Genomic DNA, 24,915 nt, shown 5'->3' on the forward strand with positions numbered 1-24,915 from the left:
CTATCAGAGCTTGTAAAAGCCTGGAAAGTTTCAGCTTCTGGAAGTTACCCTGCTGAGGTCAATATAACTGACACAAACCCAATGTATCCAAGCACAAAATTGGTGTGTGGAAGACTTTTCCAGGACTGGCAACAAGAAGAGTTTTCTGGCCTGTTTTCCAGAAAAAGACTGGAATGAACATATTAAGTATTCTGTATGCACACATTTGTCAGTTCTTAGTTAATCAATGGTGCCAATAATTTTTTTAAGCCATTGCATAACTTCAGTCAAATTTGGCTGGGGATGCAATGTCATTAAGTTTTACAGAATGTCATGGAAGGTGATGGATAGAGAGGAAAGATTCAGGTAACACCTTCCCTGGGAGAAAAGCTGGGCTGGGGGGTCTGTGCTCCTCAGAGGATTCATCCTGCACATCCACAGGAAAACAAATTTCCAGCTGGCATCATTCTTACAACTCCTGAAATTCACTCCTGATTGAAGTTGGTATTTACAGAGAGGGGAAGTTGCTGCTGCCTCTCTGGGAAGCCTGGCCCATCACACAGTGCTGCTACAGGCTGTAATAGAAATAAATGAAAAGCAATAAAATAAATAAAATAAATAAAAGCAATAAAAAGGGTGAGGAGGTCATGTCTGATAATTCCCCAACCTCCACGCACTCTTAACTGGCTGCATTCATTCTGCTCTCTGGGTGTTTTGGTTTCAGAGGCAGTGGAAGGGGCTTTCCCAAAGAAGCCTTGACAGTCACTGGGAGAACAGCAAACCCACAGGACTTAGATAAATGTTCCCTGTACTTCCCAGAAAATTATCTTCTCTTTTAGTCTGGCTCCTTCTGTTTTTTAATATTTAAATGTTAAGTTAATATGCATGTAGCAGTATTGGTGAGAAAAAAAAAATACACTGAGAGAAGTATCATCTCTAAATATCTGTCAGACAGATAAAAAATACCACTGGATTTAAAAAGAATACATCTTAAAATGCCCTTGGCTAAAATCTTCCATATTTCAGTGTCTGACAGTGCTGCTCTTTAGTGCCCTTTTGTCACACTCAACTCTTGCTGCTTGGCTAAATGAAACAACACAAAACCCTACAACTTCCCCAGGAATCTCAGTAGTGCCAGAGCTCATTGGGATACAGGCACCATCCTCTGGAAGGTACAACTGAAGGTTCAGATTCTTAAAAAATAAAAAAAGAAAAATGAAAGCATTGACTGTAATAAAAACCTCTCTTGCCTAAGGGGAGGCAAAGCAGAGCTTCACTCAACAAGAATTAAGTGATTCTTAACACCTCTCCTCATCTGTTCATGTATTTTATCAGAGATCTCTCTTCCCAGGAATCCTGTGGTTGTGTGGTAACAGCACACAGGGAGAATATTCAGGAATTCCACTCTGATCCTGATCCTTATTTTCTGGCACACAAATGTCTCTTTTTCTTAGCACCAAGTATTTGTCAATCCACTCCATTATGTCCCATTAATCAAACCACTGTTAAATCCAGTGAGTGTGCTCTTGATAACCTGAATTAGCAATTTTCCTTGGTGTATTTGGCCACTGTGGTCAGGAAGGAAGATGGGAGGGAGCTCTTGTTGCAGAGACAGCAATGGATTAAAAACAAGAGTTCCCAGCAGGAAACAAAATGGTTATAAATGGGTTGGGATCATAATAAAATCCCAATACATGGGGGAAATCCCAAGTCATTTCAGTAGCTGCACATTCTCAGAGGGTTTTTCTGTTCTCTAGTCAAATAATACAAAAATAAATCAGCTTCCCTGCTTAATGTAAAGTTTCATGCATAGGCAAAAGAGTAAACTAAAAATAAAAGCCCAGCCTGCTTCTGGGTTCTTTGCCAGTCAGGGCTTTTTCCTCAAACAGCTGAGCTCTTGCTGAACACAAAATTTCTTGGCCACAGAAAGGGAAGGAGATGCATCCTGCTCTGCTCCCAAGCAATGAGAAGGTAACTTCTAAAATTACAGAACAGAACACCAAAAGGTACTTAAAGGAAATAATTCCTGATTTTGGGAAGCTCAGAAATGCTGTCAGCAGTATTTCAGTATTTTTTTTACTTACTCTGAGCCACACCACAGGTGTTGGAAGAATTCTCCAGGCAGCAGAGAAGGCAAAGGAATGGGGGAAAAAGAATCTTCTCAGCTGGTTTTACTCTTGCTGCAAGAAACCTTGATTCAACCAAGACCTATAAATCCCCCACTGACTCCATTAATGCTCCCTGGTTTTTATTCCAATTACTCCCAGCTGTGCATCCCCAATTTAAGCATGGCATGGGATGCATAGCATGGGGATGCATGGCATGGGATGCATGGCAGGGGATGCATGGCATGGGGATGCATGGCATGGGATGCATGGCAGGGGATGCATGGCATGGGATGCATGGCAGGGGATGCATGGCATGGGGATGCATGGCAGGGGATGCATGGCAGGGGATGCATGGCATGGGATGCATGGCAGGGGATGCATGGCATGGGATGCATGGCAGGGGATGCATGGCATGGGGATGCATGGCAGGGGATGCATGGCATGGGGATGCATGGCATGGGGATGCATGGCAGGGGATGCATGGCATGGGGATGCATGGCAGGGGATGCATGGCATGGGATGCATGGCAGGGGGATGCATGGCAGGGGATGCATGGCATGGGGATGCATGGCAGGGGATGCATGGTATGGGGATGCATGGCATGGGATGCATGGCAGGGGATGCATGGCAGGGGATGCATGGCATGGGGATGCATGGCATGGGATGCATGGCAGGGGATGCATGGCATGGGATGCATGGCAGGGGATGCATGGCAGGGGATGCATGGCAGGGGATGCATGGCATGGGATGCATGGCATGGGATACACCCCAGGTTACCAGAAGCAGCAAAGCCACTCTTGATAGTGTTATTCTTAAAAAACCAAATTTTCTGGAACTGTAACAGTGCCTTTCTGCTACCAGAGACTCAGTGTTAATATGCAAAACAAAATATGATGGTTTGTTCCCTTTTTGACAGGGTTAAGTCACTCAGAAGTTTGATTGAAACAAAAAATTTCAGCAGCTAGAAGTGTGTCAGTGACCACGTTAGCTGGGGTGATAACATGGCTTAATTCTCATTTCTGTTACAGATGTCATTTATCTGAAGTTGATGTGAATAACACATTCTTAGAAACTTATTTTTATTATCTCTACTAATACTACTACCTTACATAGAGTGATAAAATAATGGGGAAAAAAAAAGAGAATTTTTTTCTCTTCTGCAGAGTAGCTTCAAAACTAAAGTGCACTTTGAGTCAGACTGGAAAATAAGAGCTGACAGAGGACTCGTTGCTCTCAGGAAAGTCTTGGCTTCCATGAAAGAAACCAAAACCTTATCACAGAATTACTGTGCCCACAGCTTGGCTGAGAGATGACCTTAAAAGAAAGATCACATCATGTCTGTATTTTCAGTATTTTCAGTAAACCCGAGTACAGCTTCTGGAAGAGTGGTGTAGATTTACACGTTGTCATTCTCTGCTTTTCTGCTCTGAAAAAGTAAGAAACAAAAAGAAAAAGAAACAATTCCCTACACCAGCTGAGATAAGAAAGCAAACTAAGGTACCAATATTTCAGCATGGCAATTGAGATGAGTCCTCCTGATGTGGAAGGGAAACATTTTTAGTTAGAAAAAAAAAGCTGGTGAGATGGCTTAGATAATTAAAAATAATAATAATGCTTTGAGACTGAGCATTTGTGAGAAGCTTCCCCTGAAAGGGGGTGTGAAAAGACAAGAGGAAGGGCAAGAGGGTTAAAGCTAAACTGAAATTCATACATGGGGAAAAGAACCTTTCCTAAAGATATTCTACAGTGGACAAGATCTGGCATTGTAAGGCTTAGTCTTAGAGATGTGAAGGGAGATGAAGAAAAAAAGAAAAAAAGAAAGGAAAAAAGGGAGAAAAGGAAAAAAGAAAAAAGGAAAAAAAAAGGAAAAAAGAAAGAAAAAAAGAAAAAAGAAAAAAAAAAGAAAAAGAAAGAAGAAAAAAGGAAAAAGGAAAGAAAGAAAAAAAAGAAAAAGAAAGGAGAAAAAAAGGAAAAAGGAAAGAAAGAAAAAAAAGAAAAAGAAAAAAAGGGAAAAAAAGGAAAAAAAAAAAAAAGGAAAAAAAAGAAAAAGAAAAAAAGGAAAAAAGGAAAAAAGAGAAGGTTCCATGTCCAGGTGGCATTTTCAGTGTTTCAGTTGGCAAAGGAGGGCAGGACCCAACAGGCCAGGAACCAGACAGAAAGAGACAAATGAGGAGCTGCAGTGGCACTGATTTCCTTCACCTGGTTCTCAGGGAAGAACAGAGTCATACTCAAACTTTCAGCACTTTCACGTGTAAGAGGCTCAGTGCATCCCCAGCTACCAAAAGACATTTTGAGTTCAAGGTTGGTTCCCTCCTGAATTCACCAGATTTATCTCACAGAAGTTTCTTTACAGAATGACATTTCCTGTTTCTAAAGGGGAGAGGAGATCCTGAAATTGATTTCAGGATAAATTAAAAAATGGTCTATGACCTCTGACATTTTGGTTTTGAAGGCAAGTAGTAAAAGCCCTGATTCTGTCCCATTTCATGTAACATTTGGCACCTGATGTTTCTATATTCACTGGGTTAATTTCTTTTAAAATTAGCATTTTCAGTAATGGTAATAATGTGACCAGTTCTGTTCCCTTTATCCTACATATACACAGCCCAAAACTAAACTCAATCACCCTTCACATTTTCCATTCTAAGTCTTATATTAAGATTTAATAACCTTGCAATGTTCCTTTCCTTGCTTCAAAAAAGTCTATTTGTACACTTGATGTAGTAAATAATTTATCTGACAAAGAAATACTTGTGAATACCAAGAAGCTGAAAATATCACTGGTGAAAATCCAATTCTGTCTACCAGGTTAGATCCCAGAAATAAATTTGAGGCAGCATTTCTGTTTGAGGTTTATTTAAACAAAATAACATTGGTTTTATTATTTTTAGAAAAAGAAAGAGGCTATAAAATTAAAACAAATCACACTGTATACTTTGCTCTGGTAGAATTTAAAAACTTCAAAATGTTTTTCAGTTTATCTCCAAAAAACTTCAAACAACCATGATTTGCAAACATTTTAGGGAATTATAGATTTCTGATGAATAAAATCTCTCTTTATCCAGCCCCAGCTGGGAAAGCTCATGCTTAGAAGTAGCTACAAAAGGCAAAAAAAAGGGAAAAGCCACAGCTGAACACACAAACTCTCACATATGTGAATTGGTTGCTCACACAGACACAGAACTATGAAAACTGGGAAAAAGCTGCTCAAAAATCTACTTTTATCCAGAGTGTGTTGTTTCCACAGCCTGTGTCCATCCCTTCCCCAGGGCAACCAGGTCAATGGTTCATAGAGCTGGGTTTGAATCCAGAGCCCAGGTTTGCTTTGCTCCCTCTGCTGGGTCTGAGTCCAGTGGGTCTGGTGCAGAAGCTGCTGAGTCCTGGTTCCTCCTGACCCTCTGGACACTTAGTTCTGGAATTCAAATGGAGAGGATAATTGATCAGGGAATGCCAAAGTGACTTTTCCCTTTCTGATGGAGGCTGCTGAGCTGAAGAGGTTTTTGCCTCTTATCTGTGCAGACACCAGTTCACCCAGCAGCAAGAGGACAATGTTTCCCAGTGGGGACAAGAGGAGTCTCCCAGGCACTGTCACTTGATGACTTTCACACCCTTTAGGAACAGGATTTCAAGTCCCATCTGTGTCATTCACAGCATCCCCAGGGACTCTTTCCAGGCAGTTCTTACCAGGTGAGGGTGGTGGGGAAGCTTCCCTGCCAGTGAAGATCCCAGATCCAAAGTGCTGAGCTTGGGCTTGCTGGAAGGGAAGGAGTTTTCCCAGCCAGCCAGACAATGCTGTGAAGAGATGGGAATGCTACCCTGGAGTGCTTTACCCTTTTAGTTTACTATGGCCTGATAGTTTTAAATAATCATTTCTGCACAGGCAGGTTTTAACAGGTAATTAATGAATTAATTTTAAAGGACTTTTATATGACTAACAGGAAATGAGGCAGAACTGCATTACTGTCCCCTCTCCCACTCTGCAGGGCTGATTATTTCTAAACCAACCCTCTGCCTTGTGAACCCAAGCACCTCTCTGAACACATCTCACCCGACTCATCCAGCTCCCTAAACCTCAAACCCAGGCTTCTGCCTACACCATGGCAAGCTTGGATTAGTGATAATGTCTGGAGGCTGGAATACAGAACCAGTCTGGAATCCACCCCTGCCACTAATGATTTTGCCCAAACCCACACTGAATATTTCACAGAAGTTTCACTTTTAGGCTCCCTAACATCTGTGCAAAGAAACACAGGCACTTGGAGGCAGAGTTTATTGTGCTGAAAGGTGAATTCCTGAACTGAGTCAGCTGTACCACACCCCAGCAGCACACAGCTCCACCAGGCACTTTCTGCTCCTTGGTGTAAAGCATCTGGAGATGGGTCAGACAGTTCCTGCCAGTCACACAAAGCTAGGAACCCAGAAGCACACAACCAATGGCTTTCCTTGCCATTGCAGAGAAATCTGGGGAATGCAGATCAGAAATCTTACTGGAAGGTCTGCCAGGTCCCAGCCCCTCCTCATGCAAGCCCAGCCCATGCCAGCAGCATCAGCCAGAGGGCAGGAACTCACCACAGGTAAAGCCAGGCTGTCTGCTGGCTCCAAGCTCCTCCTGCGATGGGCTCTGTACTTGTGGGCAGGCAGAAGGGCAGAGCTGGGAATGCTGACCCTGCAACCAGACCAGAGAACAACCCCCTACACCTTCCACCAGGCAGAGGAGATGGAGGTGCCTTCCCATCTCAGAATCCACAGCTCTAATCCCAAACTGAACCAAGCAAAAGAGTTTTGGATTAGGGCTCTAGGCACTTAACAGGTACATTCAGGTTCTGGAGCAAATTAATGTAAAACATGCATTTCTCACTGGCTTCAAAACTGTTCCTGCTTGTAAAAAAGACCAGCAGGGAGTTTTTAAGCTGGAGATTAATCTCTTAATAAATATATTAATTAATTAAGATCCTGTTTTGAGAACAGGACCTCTCTACAGAGCTGTCTTGACACTGTTTTCTCCCTCACATCATCAGCTGTTTCTTCCCTGTTGTTTCCTTGAATTCCACCTATTCCACAGCAGGGATTTGTAGCTACCTGACACACACTGGCTCTTCCAGTGTCTCTGGGGCTCGGTGAGCACGTGGGATCTTGCACACCAGGCAGGCAGATTCTGAGTCCAGAGGGACAGGGAAGAGGCGCTGGTTCAGTCGATAGCAATAAACACCTGGCACAGCACAAGAAAACATCACAGGTCAGGGCATCCCTGGTGTGGCAGGAGGCTCCACAAAGCAGCCAAACAACAGCTGTGTTCTGCCACCGTGTCACACGTGCACTCTACAGAAAGAGCTGCTCTTCCTGAAGTCTCTTTTGCATTTCCTGTCCCCAAAGAAGTTCCTAAAAAGCAAAACCAAAACTTCAACCTCCTCAACTTAAAAAGAGAACGTCAGCCAATTACAAGAAACCCTGACAAAAGATGATACTGATTGAGAGAGGAAGTTTAATCTGGTTTAGAAGCTTCTTCCTTGTCTTGCCCAGTCATGGAGCTCTCTCAAAACAAAAGGCAAAGACTGCTCAGTTGTTCCCTGAAATTGGATTAGGAAGAAATCTGATCTTACACTTATGGGAACGGGTTATCAAATCTGGATCTTGTTCGGCCACTGAGTCATCCAGAGCACTGGGCCTAAAGAAATACACAAACAGATCAGTCAGTGACAGGGGACAGGCCCTCTGAACAGCACCACCTCTCCCAAGCAGAGATTCCTGACTGGGAGGTAAAGAAAAGCCTGCAGAGCCACCCATACAATTTCCCACTCCCAACAAACTACTCTTGCATTACTCTACAGACTGCTGCCCCATGCCCACTTACTCCAGTTCCTGCTCATGGACACAAGCTGCTGTGTTGGCCTTTCTGAACTCCTGTAGCTCAGCAAAATATTGATCAGGTTTTTCTGCTACTGATGAGTTTGTATCTAGGAGCCCTGAGAACACCAAGGAAACAGGTCAAGATTTACTGAAAGCACCAAAGCACCAAAACAAGAGCACATCATCCTGTCAAGCCAGAGCCTCACCACGTGCTTTAGGTCCTTAATTCATTTCAGTTGCCCCTCTGACCCCCCTCAGCTTTGCCATTTGCTGCCTGGATTCCCACAGCACTGCCACTTCACCATTCCAGGGAAGCACAAGTCACCTCTGGGCTGGAAAGGGAATGGCTCCTGGAACAACTGAAGCTCCTCTGCTGAGACCTGTGACGTGGGCTCTGGGTCTGCAGTGCTGCCACAGCTCAGCTTTTAGAAGCTGCAAACTGTGTTTTAACTGTTTATAGCAGCACAACATGCTGAGAGCTCTGCTTCAGGTTTAGGATTCACCTGCAATCCAGTCATAGCCCAGGAAAGGAAGCACAGACCAGCTGCTCCCAGGGATGGGACATTCTTCATGCTCAGGCTGCAAAGTCACACCAGCAGTTTCCTTCAGGGAAGAAAACAATTAATGAAGATTTCCTGTGTGCCAGCAGGACATGCAAAGATGCAGCTCTGGAGATCAGGGCCAGCTGTTCAAATGGGACAGAGATGGCTTAGTTTGAGGCTGGATTCTACCTGTGCCTCTACCACCAGCCTGCTCACCAGCCCTTTGTCTTCATCCAACAGAAAGAGGAGGCAGGGGACTCACCCAGGCCAAGGCAATATTTTTTCAGGGCTTTAAACAAAATGCTGACTTTCTTGCATCACACATCCCCAAATATCAGGCCACCTGTGCTGCCCTGGAGGATGCTCCCAGTGAAGGAGAAAAGGAGCAGCACTGCCCCAGGCTGCTCCCCCTGAGCATGGGAATCACAAATGCCAAGGAATCTTACAGCAAAGTGCTGCAGCTTTCTGGTCTTTGGTTCAAGGACTAAGGAAAGCAGGGTCTGAACAAAACATCAACAGTTCCTGGCTGGGAACAGTCCAATTTATGCACTGGCTACACTGCAAGTGATGCTCTCATCACCCTTTCTCCCCATCCCAAGCAAAACCCTGGTTTCACCATTTACCTTCAGCTCTTTGGACTGAGATGTCAGCAAGTCAGGTTTATGGGTTATGGGCTCTCCAGTCCCCACGTGCTCCTTGCTGGTCTCTTCACTTTGGATTCTGCTCAGGGATGGGTCCAGATGACTCTCAAGCTCTTCCTTCTCATGGAAACCACGCAGAAGAGAGAACTCTTTTCTGTTCTCTTCAATGAAGGGTTCTTTCTCTGGACTCCCTTGAGAATGGGAGGTTTCTCTGCCACAAGTGATGACTGCAGACTCTGGCATAACACCCTTCTCCTTCCCAGGAAAGCTGGGATCCAGACCTACTGCTTGCTGTCCCTTTCCTTGCTGCTGGACCCCTCTGTCACTGATGCTGTGTTTCAGAGATGAGCACAGGGTGGCTCTGGCTGTGTAAGCTCTGGGTTCCACAGACACCACAGACTTCACAGCATTGACCTTGTTTTCCTTCTGTAAGGACAGAGACAAAAGACATCATCCAGACTGCAAGGACATTTCACTCAGCAAGAGAAAATCAATCTCTTATCCTGCTCTGCTCACCCCTTTAAATTCCTGCATGGAAAAAAGCAAAATCCTTGTATTATTCATGAGACATTATTAAGTGCTGGGAAAAGATAAGAAAGGGATCCACTTCAAGCCAAATGGAGCTTTTCCCAATTTGAGAAGCTGCCAAACTTTCAGCCTTTGTGCTTAGAAGAAATAAAAGGATTATGTTCCCCAAAGTTCATTCCTCTGGTAGATTAAGAAACCTACATTCCATAGGCAGGAACTGATCTCTGAACCCTTTGCAAGGAGAACATATCAGAGACCAGAGGCTAAGGAATAAACAAAGTTTAGCTACTTTGCTACCAGCCTGTATTCCACATTCCACAGCTCCTCTGTGTCCATAGGTCTCCTTTCCTACACCACAGCAGCTGGTGGTGCCCATCACAGAACCATCATTTGCTCCTGAGCACTCCTAGGACAGACACAAGACATACCCCTCCTCTCCTGGGCAAGGGGACAGATCTGCCAGGAGCTGCTCTGCTGTGCAGAGGTGCTGGGAGGGGTGGCTTGCTGGGAAGTCTTCTCCTCATCTCTTCTTGTTTCATCCTGAGCCTTTGCAGAAGGTCCTGGTTGGTCTGACGCAGCCTCTGCAGGTGCTCTACATCCATCCTATGAAAACATGTTCTTATGAAGCCAGAGGAAAGGTGAATTAACATAAATGGAAGCATTAAGCAAAGAAGCCAACTCAGGAGACTGACAGAACCCACTTACACCTGGTGGAACCAAGGGAGTTTTGGTCACTGCCCCCAAGAAATCAGCCAGTCTCAAAATCAAAACCCTTTACACTAAGAATTAACAGCACTGCATCCTTGTCTCCCCTCAGATCATCCTTCTCTCCCCTCAGATCATCCTGCTCTCCCCTCAGATCATCCTGCTCTCCCCTCAGACCATCCTTCTCTCCCCTCAGATCATCCTGCTCTCCCCTCAGATCATCCTTCTCTCCCCTCAGATCATCCTTCTCTCCCCTCAGACCATTCTGCTCTCCCCTCAGACCATTCTGCTCTCCCCTCAGATCATCCTGCTCTCCCCTCAGATCATCCTGCTCTCCCCTCAGGTCATCCTTCTCTCCCCTCAGATCATCCTTCTCTCCCCTCAGATCATCCTGCTCTCCCCTCAGATCATCCTGCTCTCCCCTCAGATCATCCTGCTCTCCCCTCAGATGTGCTGTCAAATATTTGGCACCCAGAACCTGGTATCTGACTGAACAGAGACAAGAAACTCTTACAGAGGAAACAGCAAACACGAAAAAAAATCCACATCAAAAGGTCAGATCAGAGACATTTGATTCAGAGGCTGATATTTAGGACAACTTTATGTCATTCTACTTTAATACTGTTTTTAAACATCAGAATTTGTATAACGATAACACCAGGAGGCTCCCAAGTTCAAAATATGAGTAATGGCCATGGATGTATTTACTACATCAAAAAGAAACACTGAGTCAAACTGTTCTCCAAACAGGAAGCCTTCAAAAGGATCATTTATGCCTCAAAATCCAGACAATTCCAGTCCCACACATTAACCACTAAGGGTTACTGCCCTTTTTTCTAGAAGATGGGAAAAAAAGGAAGCTAACAAATAAATAAAGAGAGCTCAGTAGGACTGGAAGGCTGTCAGACTGCTCAATATGTTTACAAGATCCCAAGCTACCCTAAATTTGCAAAAAGTGATGGTTTGGGTTTTTTTGTTTTTTGTTTGGTTGTTTTTAGTAAAACAAAACCCTAACCCCAAACCTTGGCGTTGCTTTTAGCACATGATTAATTACGTTCTAGAAAATTATGTGGTTCCTGGGACCTTTTCCTCCCCTAAATCCTTCTCCAAAGCTCATCTAATGTGTTTTTAAGTCTGCTCCTCAGCAACTGGACACCAGGAACCAGATGTAAAACAGCCCTGGGAGAAGCTGTAAGCAGTGCTAACACAGAACTATAATATATATTTTATTACAAGAAATAAGCAAGAGGTACCCTAGGGGACACCAAACAGAAATACTCCTCCAGGCACCCAACTTGAGATCATTTGAACAAAAGTATTCACAGAACCGAGCTAACAGCATCCCCTCCCTCATCATTAATCCCTGGAAAGCAAAAACTCTGGGAATAACATCAGCCAAGGCGCTTTCTGGGAGGGTTTTACCACAGATCCACTCTTAGCACAATCCACACGAAGCCCTGAAGTCCTCCAGGCTCAGTCCCAGGGCTCAGGTTTTTGTGGAGCTGCTTTTGTCTGGATCCTCTCAGAAAAGGAAGGAGTTGAGCCCCGGGCAGTGGGAAAACACCAGGAGCTGTCCTGGGAGCCAGGAGCTCCGGGTCAGAGCTGCCCCGGGCTCTGTCTGAGCCTCTCCCAGGCCCAGGGCTGATAAATCGCACAATCCCCAATCCCTTCGCGGGCCCAGCCTGCCAGCCGACACCGCGCCGGTACCGCTATCGGTACCGCCAGTCCCGCCGGGCCAAGCGGCTCCCCGGCTGCGGACCCCCCGGTGCCCATCACCCCGGTTTTAGGCCCACCTGAGCCGCTCCGAACCGCCTGTGGCCCGGACAGCCCGCGGAGCCCTCAGCTCACCGGGACAGCCCCGGCCCAGCGCGGTTCCGGGGGCCCCAGCACGGTTCCCGGGGCCCCAGCGCGGCTCCGGGGGCCCCAGCGCGGTTCCGGTCCGGTCCGGTCCCGCCCCACGGCTCCGGGCATGCGCGGGGGTGGCCGCGCCCAGAGCGGGGCGGAACCGGGACCTGAGGTGCTCCGGGAATGACCCAAAGTGAGGGCACTGCCCCCACCCAGAACCCAGCGCCCAGCCCTGGTGTTTTTGGTTTTTTGCTTTTGTGTTTTTTGTATTTTTTGTGTCTTTTTTTTTTTTTTTTTTTTTTGGTTATTTTTTGGTTTTTTTGTTTTTTTTTGGGGTTTTTTTTTTGTTTTTTTTTTTTTTTTTTTTTTTTGGATTTTCGTTTTGGTTTTTTCTGTTTTTTGGGGGGTTTTTTTGGTTGTTTTTTTTTGTTTTGGTGTGGTTTTTTTGTGATTTTTTGTTGTGTTGTGTTGTTTGTTTTGTTTTTTGTTGTTGTTGTTTGTCTGGGTCGGTTCTGTGGGTTTTATTTCCCACTGGCTCTCTGCCTTTTTCTCCTCCAGCCCCCCCAACCTCCTCAGCCCAGCACACCCAACTCACCACACTTGCTCTCTGTGAGCTCAGTGAACTTCTACAAAATTCTCCAGGAAGCACTGATTCAGCAGCAACATTTTAAGCACTTTTAACTTCAAAGGAATCTCTCAAACTTTCAATTAATTGGCCACTATCATTCCTCTTCTGGGTAATTTTCCCTGTACAACCCCAGACAAAAGGTCACTGCAGTCAAAGGTGCAATTTCCTGCAGCACATCCTCAATAAACACATCAAACCTGAGACTTTGGACAAGCAGAAATATTTTTCCAATTGACTTTTATTTGGTTTCCATTGTTTACAGCGTTGATACAGGAATAATTCATGCAAATTTATCACCTTAAATACAGCAGAGAGAAAACTCACTGGTAAGAGCATTTCAAAGAGTTCCATCAACATTACACAGAGGAAAATAAATAGCAGCAATAAGATAAAGTGCATTTAGCTGACCTTCTTTAATAAAGAGTTTGAGGAAGATTGGTTTGGGGATTTCCAAGGATTAGCTTATCAGGCTTTAAGAAAAGGAGAGAGCAGTCTCCTGGCTGATAGTGTTCATTCCTCCACCACTCTGAATTAAAGAAGCACAGCTGTTGTGATGAGGAGGAATCACAGGCCTTTCTGCTAAAAATTCTATTCTTGATCACTTGGGCTTCTGGGGACAAGGATTACACAGAATTAAAAACTCTTCTGCCACGGTGGCAGATTTGCTGCTTAAAAAAAATGTGTTTCTTTTCCCCTGTTTTACAGGTTGGGTTTCAGCACTACAGTGAGGATGCTTGCATCACCAAAATCTGAACAGAAACACACACAGTGGCACAACACCAGGTTGTAAGAACTCATCAATCTTCCCCTTTACAGAAAGGGAAAAGCTCAGGTACCAGATTTCCCCTAAAGCCCACAGGGGTCTTCCAGAGCAAGGTCAGCATTGCAGGTAGCTCAGAGCTGCTGAGCAGTGTTACACCAGCACCTCCCTCTACCTGGACCTGACAATGTCCTGGTGCACAAGGGGAGAGCTTAATATTTTATTTCAGCACAGTACAGAGCCTGTTACAAACGTGTGTGTGATGGCTTCAGACTAGAGACCTTCATTTATTCACCATCCAGCAGCTGGATGATGACTCCACTTCAGTCTGCTTCACCACAAGCCTAGAAAACACCTCTCCAGAGGGAAAGACTGAAATGTCTTTCTTACTCATCCTCAGATCTGACCCAAGTTGTACTCATGTCCTGGTGATTGCCTGAGAAAACCCTCTGGTGAAAGTGCCTTTTCAGTCTGGGTGGGATTCAGAGCTGTCTCCCAGAAGTGAAAGGTTTTGCTTCCTGCATTCCAGGGACAAGTCCCACTGCCAGCTCCTACATGATCCAGACACTTCAAGTCTTACTGCAAATCTAAACCCAATCTGAAGTACTTACAGATACTCCACTATTTTTACTCCCTTATTAGTCAGGCAGCTGCTTCTTTCTGCAACTTCTGTGAGACAGGAAAGAGGGGACTTGTCACAGACACATATTCACACCTGAGCATGGACAAGAAAGCCTTGGGCCAGCTGATAGCATTTCTAAAAGTCTCACTGTCAATAGGAAAAAACCCACTCACAGTAGTTCTGAATTCAGCTGGGACCTGCCACTAACTTCAAAAACACAGGATCTGATCCTGGATTCCTCAGACATTTTGTGGGGAACAGAAAGGTTATACCCCAAACCTGGCATAATACTGACCCACTAGGTGGGAAAGAAACTGCAACATAGGAACCTAACCCTGGTACTTCTTAAATCAGGGGGAATTTTTCCTCTATCAATTCCAACAGAGACTCAAGTCCTTACAATTCCCAAATCTTACACTCCCAATTCAGAAGTGCTTCAGGGCAAGATTCAGTATTTCATCCATTAAAAAAAAAATCTTTGAAAAAAACCAGTTTGGCTTAACCCATTCTTGCCCTGGCACAAAATACAAGGGACAGGTGTCCCTCCTGCTCCAGAGAAGCTGCACCTGCCAGCTCCTTCTCCTACTTTGAACAGAAGAGAAACAACATCAAATCATATTACTGCATGGACTGTAACATCCTATGGGAACTCTACATGAAGCAAAATCTCTTCCAGCTTGTAATCCACATGCTGTTCTTGTGGCCAAATAGTGGCAATGGAATTCCAAAGGCCTGCTTCCAGAAACAGCTGTGCATTTCCAAAAAAACCCACACTCATCAAATTTATCTCATAAAGCAGTTCATGACATTCTGTCAACTGGCTTTCCTTTCCTATTGTTCTTCCTCAAGAAGCTGTCAAGTTACCAGCACTACCTCTTCACTACTTATGTCAGTGCAAACTATTTGTGATGTGAAACAGGTCAGGCTGCATTTATTAAAGTGCTCTTAGAGGAAGAAGCTGATCCCAAAGACAATAAGCTCACCAAAGCAAAATCTTAGTCCCTCTTGCCCTGGGAGAGAACTGGGTTTTGTTCATAGGTTTAAACACACTGAGAGTACTAAAGCTTCCTATGAAGGGACACAGTGATTCTCTGTCCTGGTCTATATTAACAGAATATTAACCTAGGAGACAGGCCTGCCTGGGCTATAAATGCATTGTGAAACCATCAGTACATCTGCTGTGTGCCCTGGGATCTGTGTTTAGGCAAACAGCTGCTTGTCACACACACATACACCTGGGGCTTGGCCAAGTTCTTCAGAAGTTCTGTCTGCACGCAGCAAAATGAATGTCCATAAAGACATCTTAATCACTTTGAACCTGAAAAACATCTTAAATCTGTTACTGTACTTCATTTTGCTTTAAAAAGCCCCCTGTAAATGTGTGAGGCACACATTCCTTCTCAAGTAGCCTGGTCTCACAAGGAGGAACAAGAGGAGTTATAAACAGCAAGTGTTCAGAGGTGGGACACAAAGGAGGAAGCAGAATCCTACTGTTCACACAGCAACTGGGAATGCAGCAATAGGCTCTTGCTCATCCCCTCTAGGGAATTCCATCACCCACCATGTTCTCTGCAGTATTTAAGAGAGCACTGACAGGAAACAGTGTTGGTTTTTCCTTCTTCCCACACTATCTGCTTTGCTGAAGGTACTGATGTGTGAACATGTTGAGTTCACTGTCAAGCCAACCTGCTTTATTCCTGCAAGGAAAGGAAGTAACCATCAGGTGAGTGAAATAAATTCTTCTCAAGCCAACCTGAAAGTAGCACGACTGAAAAAAATGAACAGCAAGGCATGGAGAGGAGCACCAGGTGTCAATTCCAAAATGCTGCCACCATTCCTTGCCCTCCCTCAGGGCAGGAACCCTTTCCTAAGCTTTGAGATTCCAACTGAGATCCTGGTCACAGCTTCTCACTGATCTTACTGGGCAGTTAAGGAATGTCTGAACAATTCTTCCTGGCAGTCTTTGCAGGGTGAAATAAACCATCAGACAACTGTGTACAAAAGTGAGGGTGAGACATTTTGCATAATTCTGTATTAGCCTAAAGGATTTTGGAGTAGAGGACTGTATGTATTGATACACAGAAAAGAACTGTAATTCCAAACAAGCCAAAAGCAGGAAAGAAAAGGAGTTTTGTGAGACAAAAGATTTAAATGTCAACAGTGCATGGGAAGGTACAGAATGAAAGTAGGGAGGGGAAGATGCTGATGTCTGCATATCAAACACTAGGATGGAAGAAGGGCTGCACTCAAAGAATCACCCTAATCTGAACATCTTGGGGCAATCAGGTGAAAAACAGCTGTATGCAAATGTCTGTGTATATGGGATAACAAAATCTCACCTGAGCAGTTTTGCTTTACTCTGCAGTGAATCCAGAACTTCAATTTTTTTATTCAAGCCAGAAATCTCCTGCTCAAGATTCTCCCGTGTGACATCCACTTGTTGACACAAATGAGCAAACGTTCCAGCAAGCTCTCTGTGAGAAAAGGAGAACAGTTGGGTATGGCAAAAAGTCAGAGCTCAGGCAGCAAATTTAGGGAATAAATCTCTTTGATGTATGGTGCTGGTGTTGCTCAGTGGCTCATCTTTCCACTGCTCTGTAAGAATGCAGAGCAACTGATGTGGGAGATAGAAGCACACTAAGCCTAACGTTTCACAGCATCCAAGTGTTACCTCAGTGATTAAAAAACCCCATAATATTCTTTTAAAATGTGCATCATTACACACTTTTAAATCTTGAATTAAGGACGTAGACTCCTTTTGCTTTAACAAGGAGAATCAGTTGTAAAAACCAACACCCCTAAAGAAGAGAATTTAGATCAAGTTCTAGCTGAATCCAGGCAACTCACTGTTGGACTTGGTGGCTGCAGTTGGAACCTGTGTAGCTGACAATGAGCTGCAGCTTCTCCCCAGCATACTCCACAAACTGCCTTTTGAAAGCTCTCTCCTTTGCTTTTGTGGTCCAGGTGAGGCGCTCGTACACGTAAAGCAGCCCATAAAGGCCAAAAGAGAGAGCAATCAGCCTCCAGCCCACAGCCTTCCAGACCTACAAAAAGCACAAGGACACAAAAATGACATGATCATCACCTAGAAATGATGCTAAGTCCTGAAAGGGGCACACAGATCATTGCATTTGTTCTAGGCACATAAAAATGTGCCCTGACTTGCAAGTGGTTTTATTGGTCAAACAGCTTGCTACTCGTGCCCAGTCTACAAAATAAAAATAGCTCACCTGAACTACTTGAGTATAGGGGAACCTTTCCAGCATGTTTAAATTACAACTGAAAGTGCAAACAAACTTTATCTCGTTCAGAGAATCCCTGTTTCTCAAGTAAAAGATGTTTTGAGGTGACCAATGTATCCACTCAACTGGCAGCTCAAAGGAGAAAGGATTTCACTCTCTGGTAGTAGCAGATCTCTAACAGGACTCAGCACTGCAAGCCCTTTTCAAGCCAGTGCTCCAGCTTCCTGCAGATAAATCCTGTGCCAACGTACCACACCACCAACCACGATGATCCCCATGGAAGTTCTGGAAGTCAGGGAGGCCAATCCAGTCACCATTGACACCATGAGCTCCTCCTGGGTCATGGAGCCCTGAGGCAAAGGAGGCAGACTGGGATTTGCTGGTGTTAAAGGGCGTTGAATCTGATTAGAAAAGCAATGACAAAGAACAAGGACAAAAGAGAGAGTGAGAGGAGGCAAGCCATAAATTCAGCATTAGGAAATCAGGAATATCAGCTCTACCTTGCCCACTCAGTGAGGTTGTTTACCTGGTCATTATAGCCCATCAAGGCCCGACGACCATTCTTTGGTCCCAAAAACCTGTTCACCAGCATCGTCCATCCAAGAGAGAAATGGAATTCTATGTCCTCTTGGAAGTCAGCACAGAGCTTGTCACAGTTCAGATCATAGCTGAGTGTGAAGCACTGGCGGGGAACCAACATGTCTATCTGGCCCCGCAGAGAGACTGGCAGGAGGGGCTTTAAACCATCTACAGGAACAGAAAATAAAAACATTCAAAAATGGCTGTCAAGTTCTCAAAAATAACTGGACTGGCATTCTGTAATCAGGGTGGTTATGTGTTGTTCCATTCTCCACAGGTTTTTTTTTTTCATACCATAAACTTCCTAAAGTCAAACGTGTGGCAAAGCAAGAGAGATCTTGAATTACTATTTGATTCCCAGTTTCTCAGATCAACTCAGAAAGAAGGGAATCCTTCCATGGACTCTCCTAAATGCTTAGGTGGTTGGTAGCTGCTAAAATTCACCATTTAACAATAGCTTGGAAAGCAGAACCCTAAGGCCAGTTCTGAAGGTGTTTAGAACACAGTCCTATTAAAGCTTACATTCAGACATTTAGTTTCAGGTCACTCACATTTCATTATGATCTTGGTCTGAGAACCGCTCAGGTCTCCAAAGTCACAGTTCCTCTGTCATGAGGATTAATCTGACTGTAGGTACCAACCAGCAAACCACTGCACAGGTTGGGAAAAGCAGTGTGGAACAAGCAGGAGCCCTCCACACCACAGCAGTGTTCATCAGATGGAAACTCAGATGATACCAGCTACACATCAGCCATCAGATTAAAGAGAGTCCCAGGACACTGACCTAGTTATTTCACTTTACAGATCAAGGGAAGAGAAACACTGCCTGCTGAACTGACCTATCATTTCTTGCTGCATTGTCTGCAGGGAAGCTGTGATTGCATTGGAGCAACGATCAGACATGTTACGGCCCAGGCCCTCCTCAATGTGTTTATGCAGCTCCTAACAAAGAGAAAGTTATTGAGCTTAAAACAAACAGATAAGATGCAGGCTGTAGGTGCTAGAGACTGCTAATTAAAACAAAACAACCCTCCCAGAACAAAAGCACATTTTCTGTCTGCCCACTGTTCAAAGATCAGTGTGTTTCCCCCCTATTCTTCAATGAAGGAGAGGGAAAAGCAAACCAAAATATCTCATATGGATCTCTGTCCACAAATAGTTCTGTTTGATACATCACACTTGTATCAATTTATCACTGAGATTATTAAAAAAAAAAAAATCTATTTATTCCTTATTCATTTTTTTGAAGTTGTTCCCTTTTTATAGAAGCTATTCAAATGCAAAAGACATCATAACAAAGTATTTTTCACAATCTGAAAAGCTTAGCACATCCCTTATTTGAAAGAACATTAAGCACAAAAAAGGCCTCTTTAAAGTTGCTTAAGTAACCTGTAAGAAGCAAATGTTACTTACACTCTTGTAAACTTTAAGAACTACTTGAGATGGATGGAAGTCTGCTTGGTATTCATCTACCAACACAGAAAGCCTCCTGATCTCTTCTGCCATGGCATTTGACACCTAGAGAAACAGCACAGGAGAGAGTTTCTGTGTATTCTGTCCTGGGGAGAGATGAACCCATCCCTCCCCCTGAGGACAGGCATTTCTCAGCAAGCACTGCTGAGCACTCTGCCTGTGCAGTGCCATGTGGCCACTGCCTGCTTCATTCCTTCTCCTCCCATCTGTAACTCCCACATTTCTGTTACTCCAGACCTTTGTCAGCACTCAGCATTCCTCCCACCATGCCTGGCAGCCATCCCAGACAAACTCTTTTTGCTGCAGCCACTCCTCCTTACCTGTCTCTCCACTTCCTCTGTGATCTGTTTTATTTTCTTCTTATAATCCTGAGTCAGGAGCTCCAGCTGTTTGTCAATAAAACCCAAACGATCCTGTCTCTCCTCTCTCATTTCCAGGCAGTAAACTCTGGGGGAAAAAAGAGTGCCCACCAAAAAGCCAGAAAAATGCACTGGTGATCTAAAAATATCATTTCAATTCCAAAAACAAGACAAATTCTCCATCCAAAGGATAAAATATGTCACTATCTACAATACATTTCATCCACATAGCACAGGACAAAAAACCAGTGTGAAGCAAGAGCAGCAGTACAGGTCTTTCCCACTCTCAGCCATGCTGGATTCTGCATTTCAAATGCTCTTTTCCCTTAAAATTCTCCCAGAATCCAAACTTCAGTTATGGAAGCAGCAGCCATCAGGGCTCCTCACCTCTGCTCCTGGGCAGCAACATGCACAGAATCCATGATCAGACGAATGTCTTCTGCAATCTGCTTTGCTCTCACTGTGTGCTGCTCAAACTTTGTTTTGACTGCTGACTGTGAGATGCACTCCTAAAAACACAAAGCAGCCAAGAGTAGCAGCAAGAACAAGGACACTGACACAGCTTTGCTATCCCATATATTCTATTTCCCAAATGTGGTCCCACCCCATGTTTATCAACTCCAGTCCCCAGCCATTCAGGAGTAAAATCTGAGCAGCTTAACACATGTGATGCTCACCTCAAACCTTCTCTCAAAGTTCTGAAACTCAAACATTCTGACTTGAAATCCATCAGCCAATGCTCCACCTGAGAGAAGGAAAGTGCAGAATAACCACTTCAGTTTTCAGGTAGCAATCTGATGTTGGACATCAGGCAAAGCCCCTGCTTTACCATGAAGCCAATGCAGAAGTGCTGCCAAGTCCCCTCTTTGTTTCTGACTGCTCTATTAATCATCTGACTCATATTTTGTTCATATTTTGGAATAAGATATTCTCTATTTCCCTCCGTATAAAAAAAACCAGAGTTTCTGTTAGCTTTCCTCACCTCCTTCTGGCATCCCCTGAGCCTTCTGAATCCTGGCATTCAGCACTTCTTTTGCTGACACAAAGAAAATTCGGTCCCCAGCCTGGGCTCGATCCACCACTCCCAGTTCATCCACCAGGAAGCTGGTGCATCTCTCCATGTGCTGCCGCCGCACCTGCGGGATCAACGGCACAAACTCCCCATGCAGTTAAATCCCTCTCCTGGAGGTTAGGACAGGCGCCCCGATGCCCTCTGCTGGTCTGATTCACCAATGCAAAAGGACAAGAAAAAAACCTTCCCTGCTTTATAGAATCTTCCAGAGGTTATCTAAGTCACCCAGTTCCAGCTGGGCCCTGTAATTCCAGCCCAGAAACGTTGAGTCACATCTTTATCACTGCTTTATACTCCCTCTGGTCTCCAGAGTGTGGTAATAACAACCCAAGCTGCAAAACCATCACATCCAATACTATGGTTCTGCAAGGTCCAGTCAGGATGGACCCTGAAATGTCCCTGCAAAGAGAAGGAATTGAAACACCCCACAAACCTCTTCCATGTACTCTGGTTCAGAGGCAGAGGCGTCCCAGCGGTTGTTCAAAATAAAAATATTGGGTCGAGACAGACGTTCATTCACCTTGTGGAAGAACTGCTTCTCCTGGAGCAAAACAGAAGAAAACCCTGTTAAGAGATCCAAATTTATTGATTTTTAGTCCGAGCCAGTGAGTAACTGGACTTGAACATACAGTTTGCATCAATGTTGACTCAGAGTTTGCCACCAGGACAAAGACGTCGGCGTCGAGGCAGAACTTGTCAATCCAGCTGTCCAGCTCTGTGGTTACATCAATGCCAGGGCTGCCCACACAAAGAGACAGGAACAGCAAAAACAGTGTTAAAAAAGTTAATATGAAGCACGTTTTCATTAATTTCCCATGTCTGAGCTACCCCCTCCTTGAGTAACACAGGAAACCCCAATACCACCCAGCTGCCAATTACAGCAGAGGGACTGAGTCACTGACACAGCTGAGAACTGGGTCAATTTCCTTGGTGTTTGTTGACTTTGTAGTCCAAGACCTTGCTGTAATTAATCTCTGATAAGGAGGAAAGAGAGGTATTTCTCACCTGTCCATCAGCACCAGATCATCCTTTAAGAGAGGACATTTGGAATTAGGCCACATTACACTGACAAGGCTGCCAGCATTCAGAAGTTCATCTTGGTGAAGGGCATGAGCCAGCTGGTTTACTGTCTGGTAAAGAGATGCAGAATTTATAACATTTTCCCTATGCCACTGACACATTTCTTTCCCCCCCAGGGCTGTTCACAAACAATTTAAGATAAAACCCAACTCAGAATCACTTACACCCTGAAGATTTTGCACATGAAAGGTGCTTGAGTCTCCCAGTCAAGAGGCAGCAGCCATAAGAATTTATGAGAGATTTTCCTGTCAAGCTCCTGAAGAATTATCAGGAAGTCTGTGCCTCCTCTCAGTCACAGGGAGCTCAGAACCTCCTGAGTCATCACTGTGATTCCCTGCTACCACTAACAAATACAAGATAATGTCTCCTTCATACAATTAACAAGTTTTTAACTTGCTCCATTCCTCCCTTCCTACACCTATAACAAAAAATTCATCTGTACTCCTTTAATGATTAAAATCCCTAATGCAGAAATTAATTCATAGTGCTTTCATTTTTTGGTTCCTTCTCTTTTGTCAGTGCTGAAGAGCATTTCCCTTTTGTTTTATGCTTAAGGAACTTGTACCTTAACACTCTTCTTTTCCTCTGAGCCCTCAGTCAGCAGGAAAGCTTCCTGTCCATCTGTCCCTTCCACACGCAGGAAACAATTTGTGGTGTGTCCAATTCCTGAGGGAAGGACTTTGTCCCAGAGCATGGCATTTATCACTGTGCTCTTCCCATTGCTTGTCCTGAAATCAGATTAAAGAGTGGTTTAACCAGGCTTCTGAGACTCAGGGATACTCACTTTTACACTACAGAGAGCAAGCTCTCTGAACCCAAGCAGTATCAGGAATATTAACAGTTTAGGCACCTCTTACAAAAAGAATTTTCTGTTTTCTTAACAGTTCTTCCAAATCAAAGAGTTCTGTGCTACAGGATTTGTTGCTGACTGACAAGAAACCCAGTACCAGCAACACACACACTACAAGCAAAAGCTGTGAAAGACTGAGCACCAGTCTTTCTATAAATATCCTTTTACTGGCAACAATCCTAAAGATGCTGCTTGCTCTGCTGAGTGGTGAGTGAAGGCAGGGTAAGCACGTGACTCACCTTCCAAAAAAAGCAACTTTCATGTGTCTCCTTGCCAACACTTCACTGATGCCACTGACTTTTGACAAGTAGCCTTTGACTTCCAGTACCTGCTCTTCTGTAGTGACAGGATCAAGCTCCACGTTCCTGTGTGTTTCTAAAACAAAAAAAACCAGGATTATGGCTCTGAATCCTAAAAGCCATCTGGGTCAGGACTGGGTGAAACACCAGGAACTGGATGATGGAACACACAGCTGTGTGTTTATCCACGTCCCAGAGACTGTGTGGGTAATCTTTAAACATACATAAATTAAATCTTTAAACTCTGAAGCCATTTTATAACAGCACTTATCAGCCTGTCTCCTTTGTGTAGCTAATAACCACTCTCATCCTTAGGAGTGCCTTAAACCCTTAAAAAAAAAAAACCAACCAAACCAACCTTCTGTCTGTGTCTTAAGCTGTTAAAGCCAGTGACTGGCAGACACCACATGTCACTCCCAATTAAACATCTAGGGAAGATTACTGGGAGAATTAGAGGGGAAAAACCTAAAGGGCCTTGTGTAGTTTATTAAAAACCCCCCAAACAACATAAAACCCGACCTCAAAAAAAAAAAATGCTTTGAAGTATGAACCCCAAACTCCACCCAAGTTCAATAAAATTATTTGGTGGTGTCCTAACAAATATCAGACACAAACACATTAAGTAAAAAAAAAAAAAATAGCATAGGTCTAGCAACACCATTTAACTGAATGAGAGTTTTTTGGTGGGTGTTTGGGGAAGTGCACGTGGGGGAAGCTCTGTGACACACTCCTAGTTACAGACTTGAGCTCACCTTCCAGGAACGAGGAGCTCTCACTGATGTATGCAGCCAGCTGTTCAAAGATGCCATTGATCTTCTTCTTTGCAGTGACAAAATGTTTGAGTGGAGAGGCATTTACCTCAGCCATGTGTCTCTTATCCTTCTTCACTGCAACTATTGAGTTGGAACGGGTAAACAACAGGGACATTGCGCTGCGGGGAAAAATCCCACAAATAAAGATGTTTCACCAAGTGCCAGCAGCTGGCTGGACAAGCATCCTACCAAGGACTAGAGAAACAGTCATTTTAAAACCAACCTCCTTTTTTTTCCCCACAAAGATACTGTTCCATTGTCTACAATTGGAAATGAGTTAAGTATCAGAAAGAAACAAACAAGCAAAAATTATCTTCCATTCTATGATTCTCCCTTCAGGTCACCAGGCCCCCAGCGACCACTCCTCCCCTTCCTCCGCTTACTTTCAGGATGATTTACGTTGTCACAAGCCAGGCATCATCAGATCGAGTCCCTCTTGAGCACGACCGTCCGCAGCTTCCCTCGCCCTGCTCACCTCCTCCAGCTCTCTCCACGACGTCGCCTCCAGCCCCGTCCCTGCGGCAGAGGGGCCGGGGGGGATGAGGAACAGAGGCTGCTGCTCCCCCGACATCCCCAGGGAGTGTGGGGGAAGCACTGGGCAGATGCTCCGTGCGGCCACCTCCATCCCCTCAGACCTGAGGCAGCCGCGGCGGGCGCCCCGCAAAGGGCGGGAAGCGGCCCTCACGCTGAGGGGCTGCAGCGCCCCGTCCCGGAGAGCCCTCCCCGCCATTACCCTCCCCTCCCCAACGGCAGGCGAACCCCCGAGAGTCCGGACCCAGCCCCGGCGGCTCCCACCTCCCCTCACGCCCCGGGAGCCGCCCCGCCGCTCACCTTCACCGCCGCGCCCCTGAGGCCGCCATGTTACACCCGCGGCACCCACACCCGGAGGGAGGCGCAGGGCGGCTACGTCATCGCCAGGCGCCGGGCAGTCCCGAGGCACCATG

The 24,915-nt window shown here is 44.9% G+C and overlaps 2 protein-coding genes across 8 annotated transcripts; both read right to left on the bottom strand.

Moving 5' to 3' along the window:
• Positions 1 to 5,289: 5,289 nt before the first annotated feature.
• MIIP (migration and invasion inhibitory protein) lies at positions 5,290 to 12,319 on the bottom strand. 6 transcript variants are annotated; one of them, XM_071766835.1, is made up of 10 exons: positions 12,144 to 12,319; positions 10,074 to 10,263; positions 9,100 to 9,543; positions 8,438 to 8,537; positions 7,939 to 8,050; positions 7,688 to 7,752; positions 7,167 to 7,296; positions 6,657 to 6,753; positions 5,772 to 5,879; positions 5,290 to 5,499 (listed from the first exon to the last, which is right to left on the bottom strand). In XM_071766835.1, exons 2-10 carry the CDS (start codon positions 10,245 to 10,247, stop codon positions 5,494 to 5,496), a joined length of 1,236 nt encoding a protein of 411 aa, XP_071622936.1. In that variant the 5' UTR covers positions 10,248 to 10,263; positions 12,144 to 12,319; the 3' UTR covers positions 5,290 to 5,493. The 6 variants fall into 6 exon arrangements, with proteins under 6 accessions (XP_071622936.1, XP_071622941.1, XP_071622937.1 ...); XM_071766840.1 differs by having other exon boundaries at positions 5,772 to 5,898; positions 12,144 to 12,276; XM_071766836.1 differs by having other exon boundaries at positions 10,074 to 10,248; positions 12,144 to 12,250.
• Positions 12,320 to 13,043: 724 nt separating this feature from the next.
• On the bottom strand, positions 13,044 to 24,905 carry MFN2 (mitofusin 2). 2 transcript variants are annotated; one of them, XM_071767347.1, is made up of 19 exons: positions 24,803 to 24,905; positions 24,355 to 24,487; positions 23,912 to 24,090; positions 23,100 to 23,235; positions 22,576 to 22,738; positions 21,936 to 22,060; positions 21,560 to 21,668; positions 21,364 to 21,471; positions 20,841 to 20,994; positions 20,536 to 20,603; positions 20,246 to 20,367; positions 19,820 to 19,946; positions 19,440 to 19,544; positions 18,866 to 18,968; positions 17,974 to 18,194; positions 17,699 to 17,848; positions 17,053 to 17,249; positions 16,545 to 16,679; positions 13,044 to 15,902 (listed from the first exon to the last, which is right to left on the bottom strand). In XM_071767347.1, the coding sequence occupies exons 3-19, from the start codon at positions 24,084 to 24,086 to the stop codon at positions 15,833 to 15,835; spliced, it is 2,268 nt and encodes a 755-aa protein (XP_071623448.1). In that variant the 5' UTR covers positions 24,087 to 24,090; positions 24,355 to 24,487; positions 24,803 to 24,905; the 3' UTR covers positions 13,044 to 15,832. The 2 variants fall into 2 exon arrangements, with proteins under 2 accessions (XP_071623448.1, XP_071623449.1); XM_071767348.1 differs by lacking the exons at positions 24,355 to 24,487; positions 24,803 to 24,905 and having other exon boundaries at positions 23,912 to 24,109.
• Positions 24,906 to 24,915: the final 10 nt, after the last annotated feature.

Source organism: Heliangelus exortis, chromosome 23 (assembly GCF_036169615.1).
Source record: "Heliangelus exortis chromosome 23, bHelExo1.hap1, whole genome shotgun sequence".
NCBI classification, from domain to species: domain Eukaryota; kingdom Metazoa; phylum Chordata; class Aves; order Apodiformes; family Trochilidae; genus Heliangelus; species Heliangelus exortis.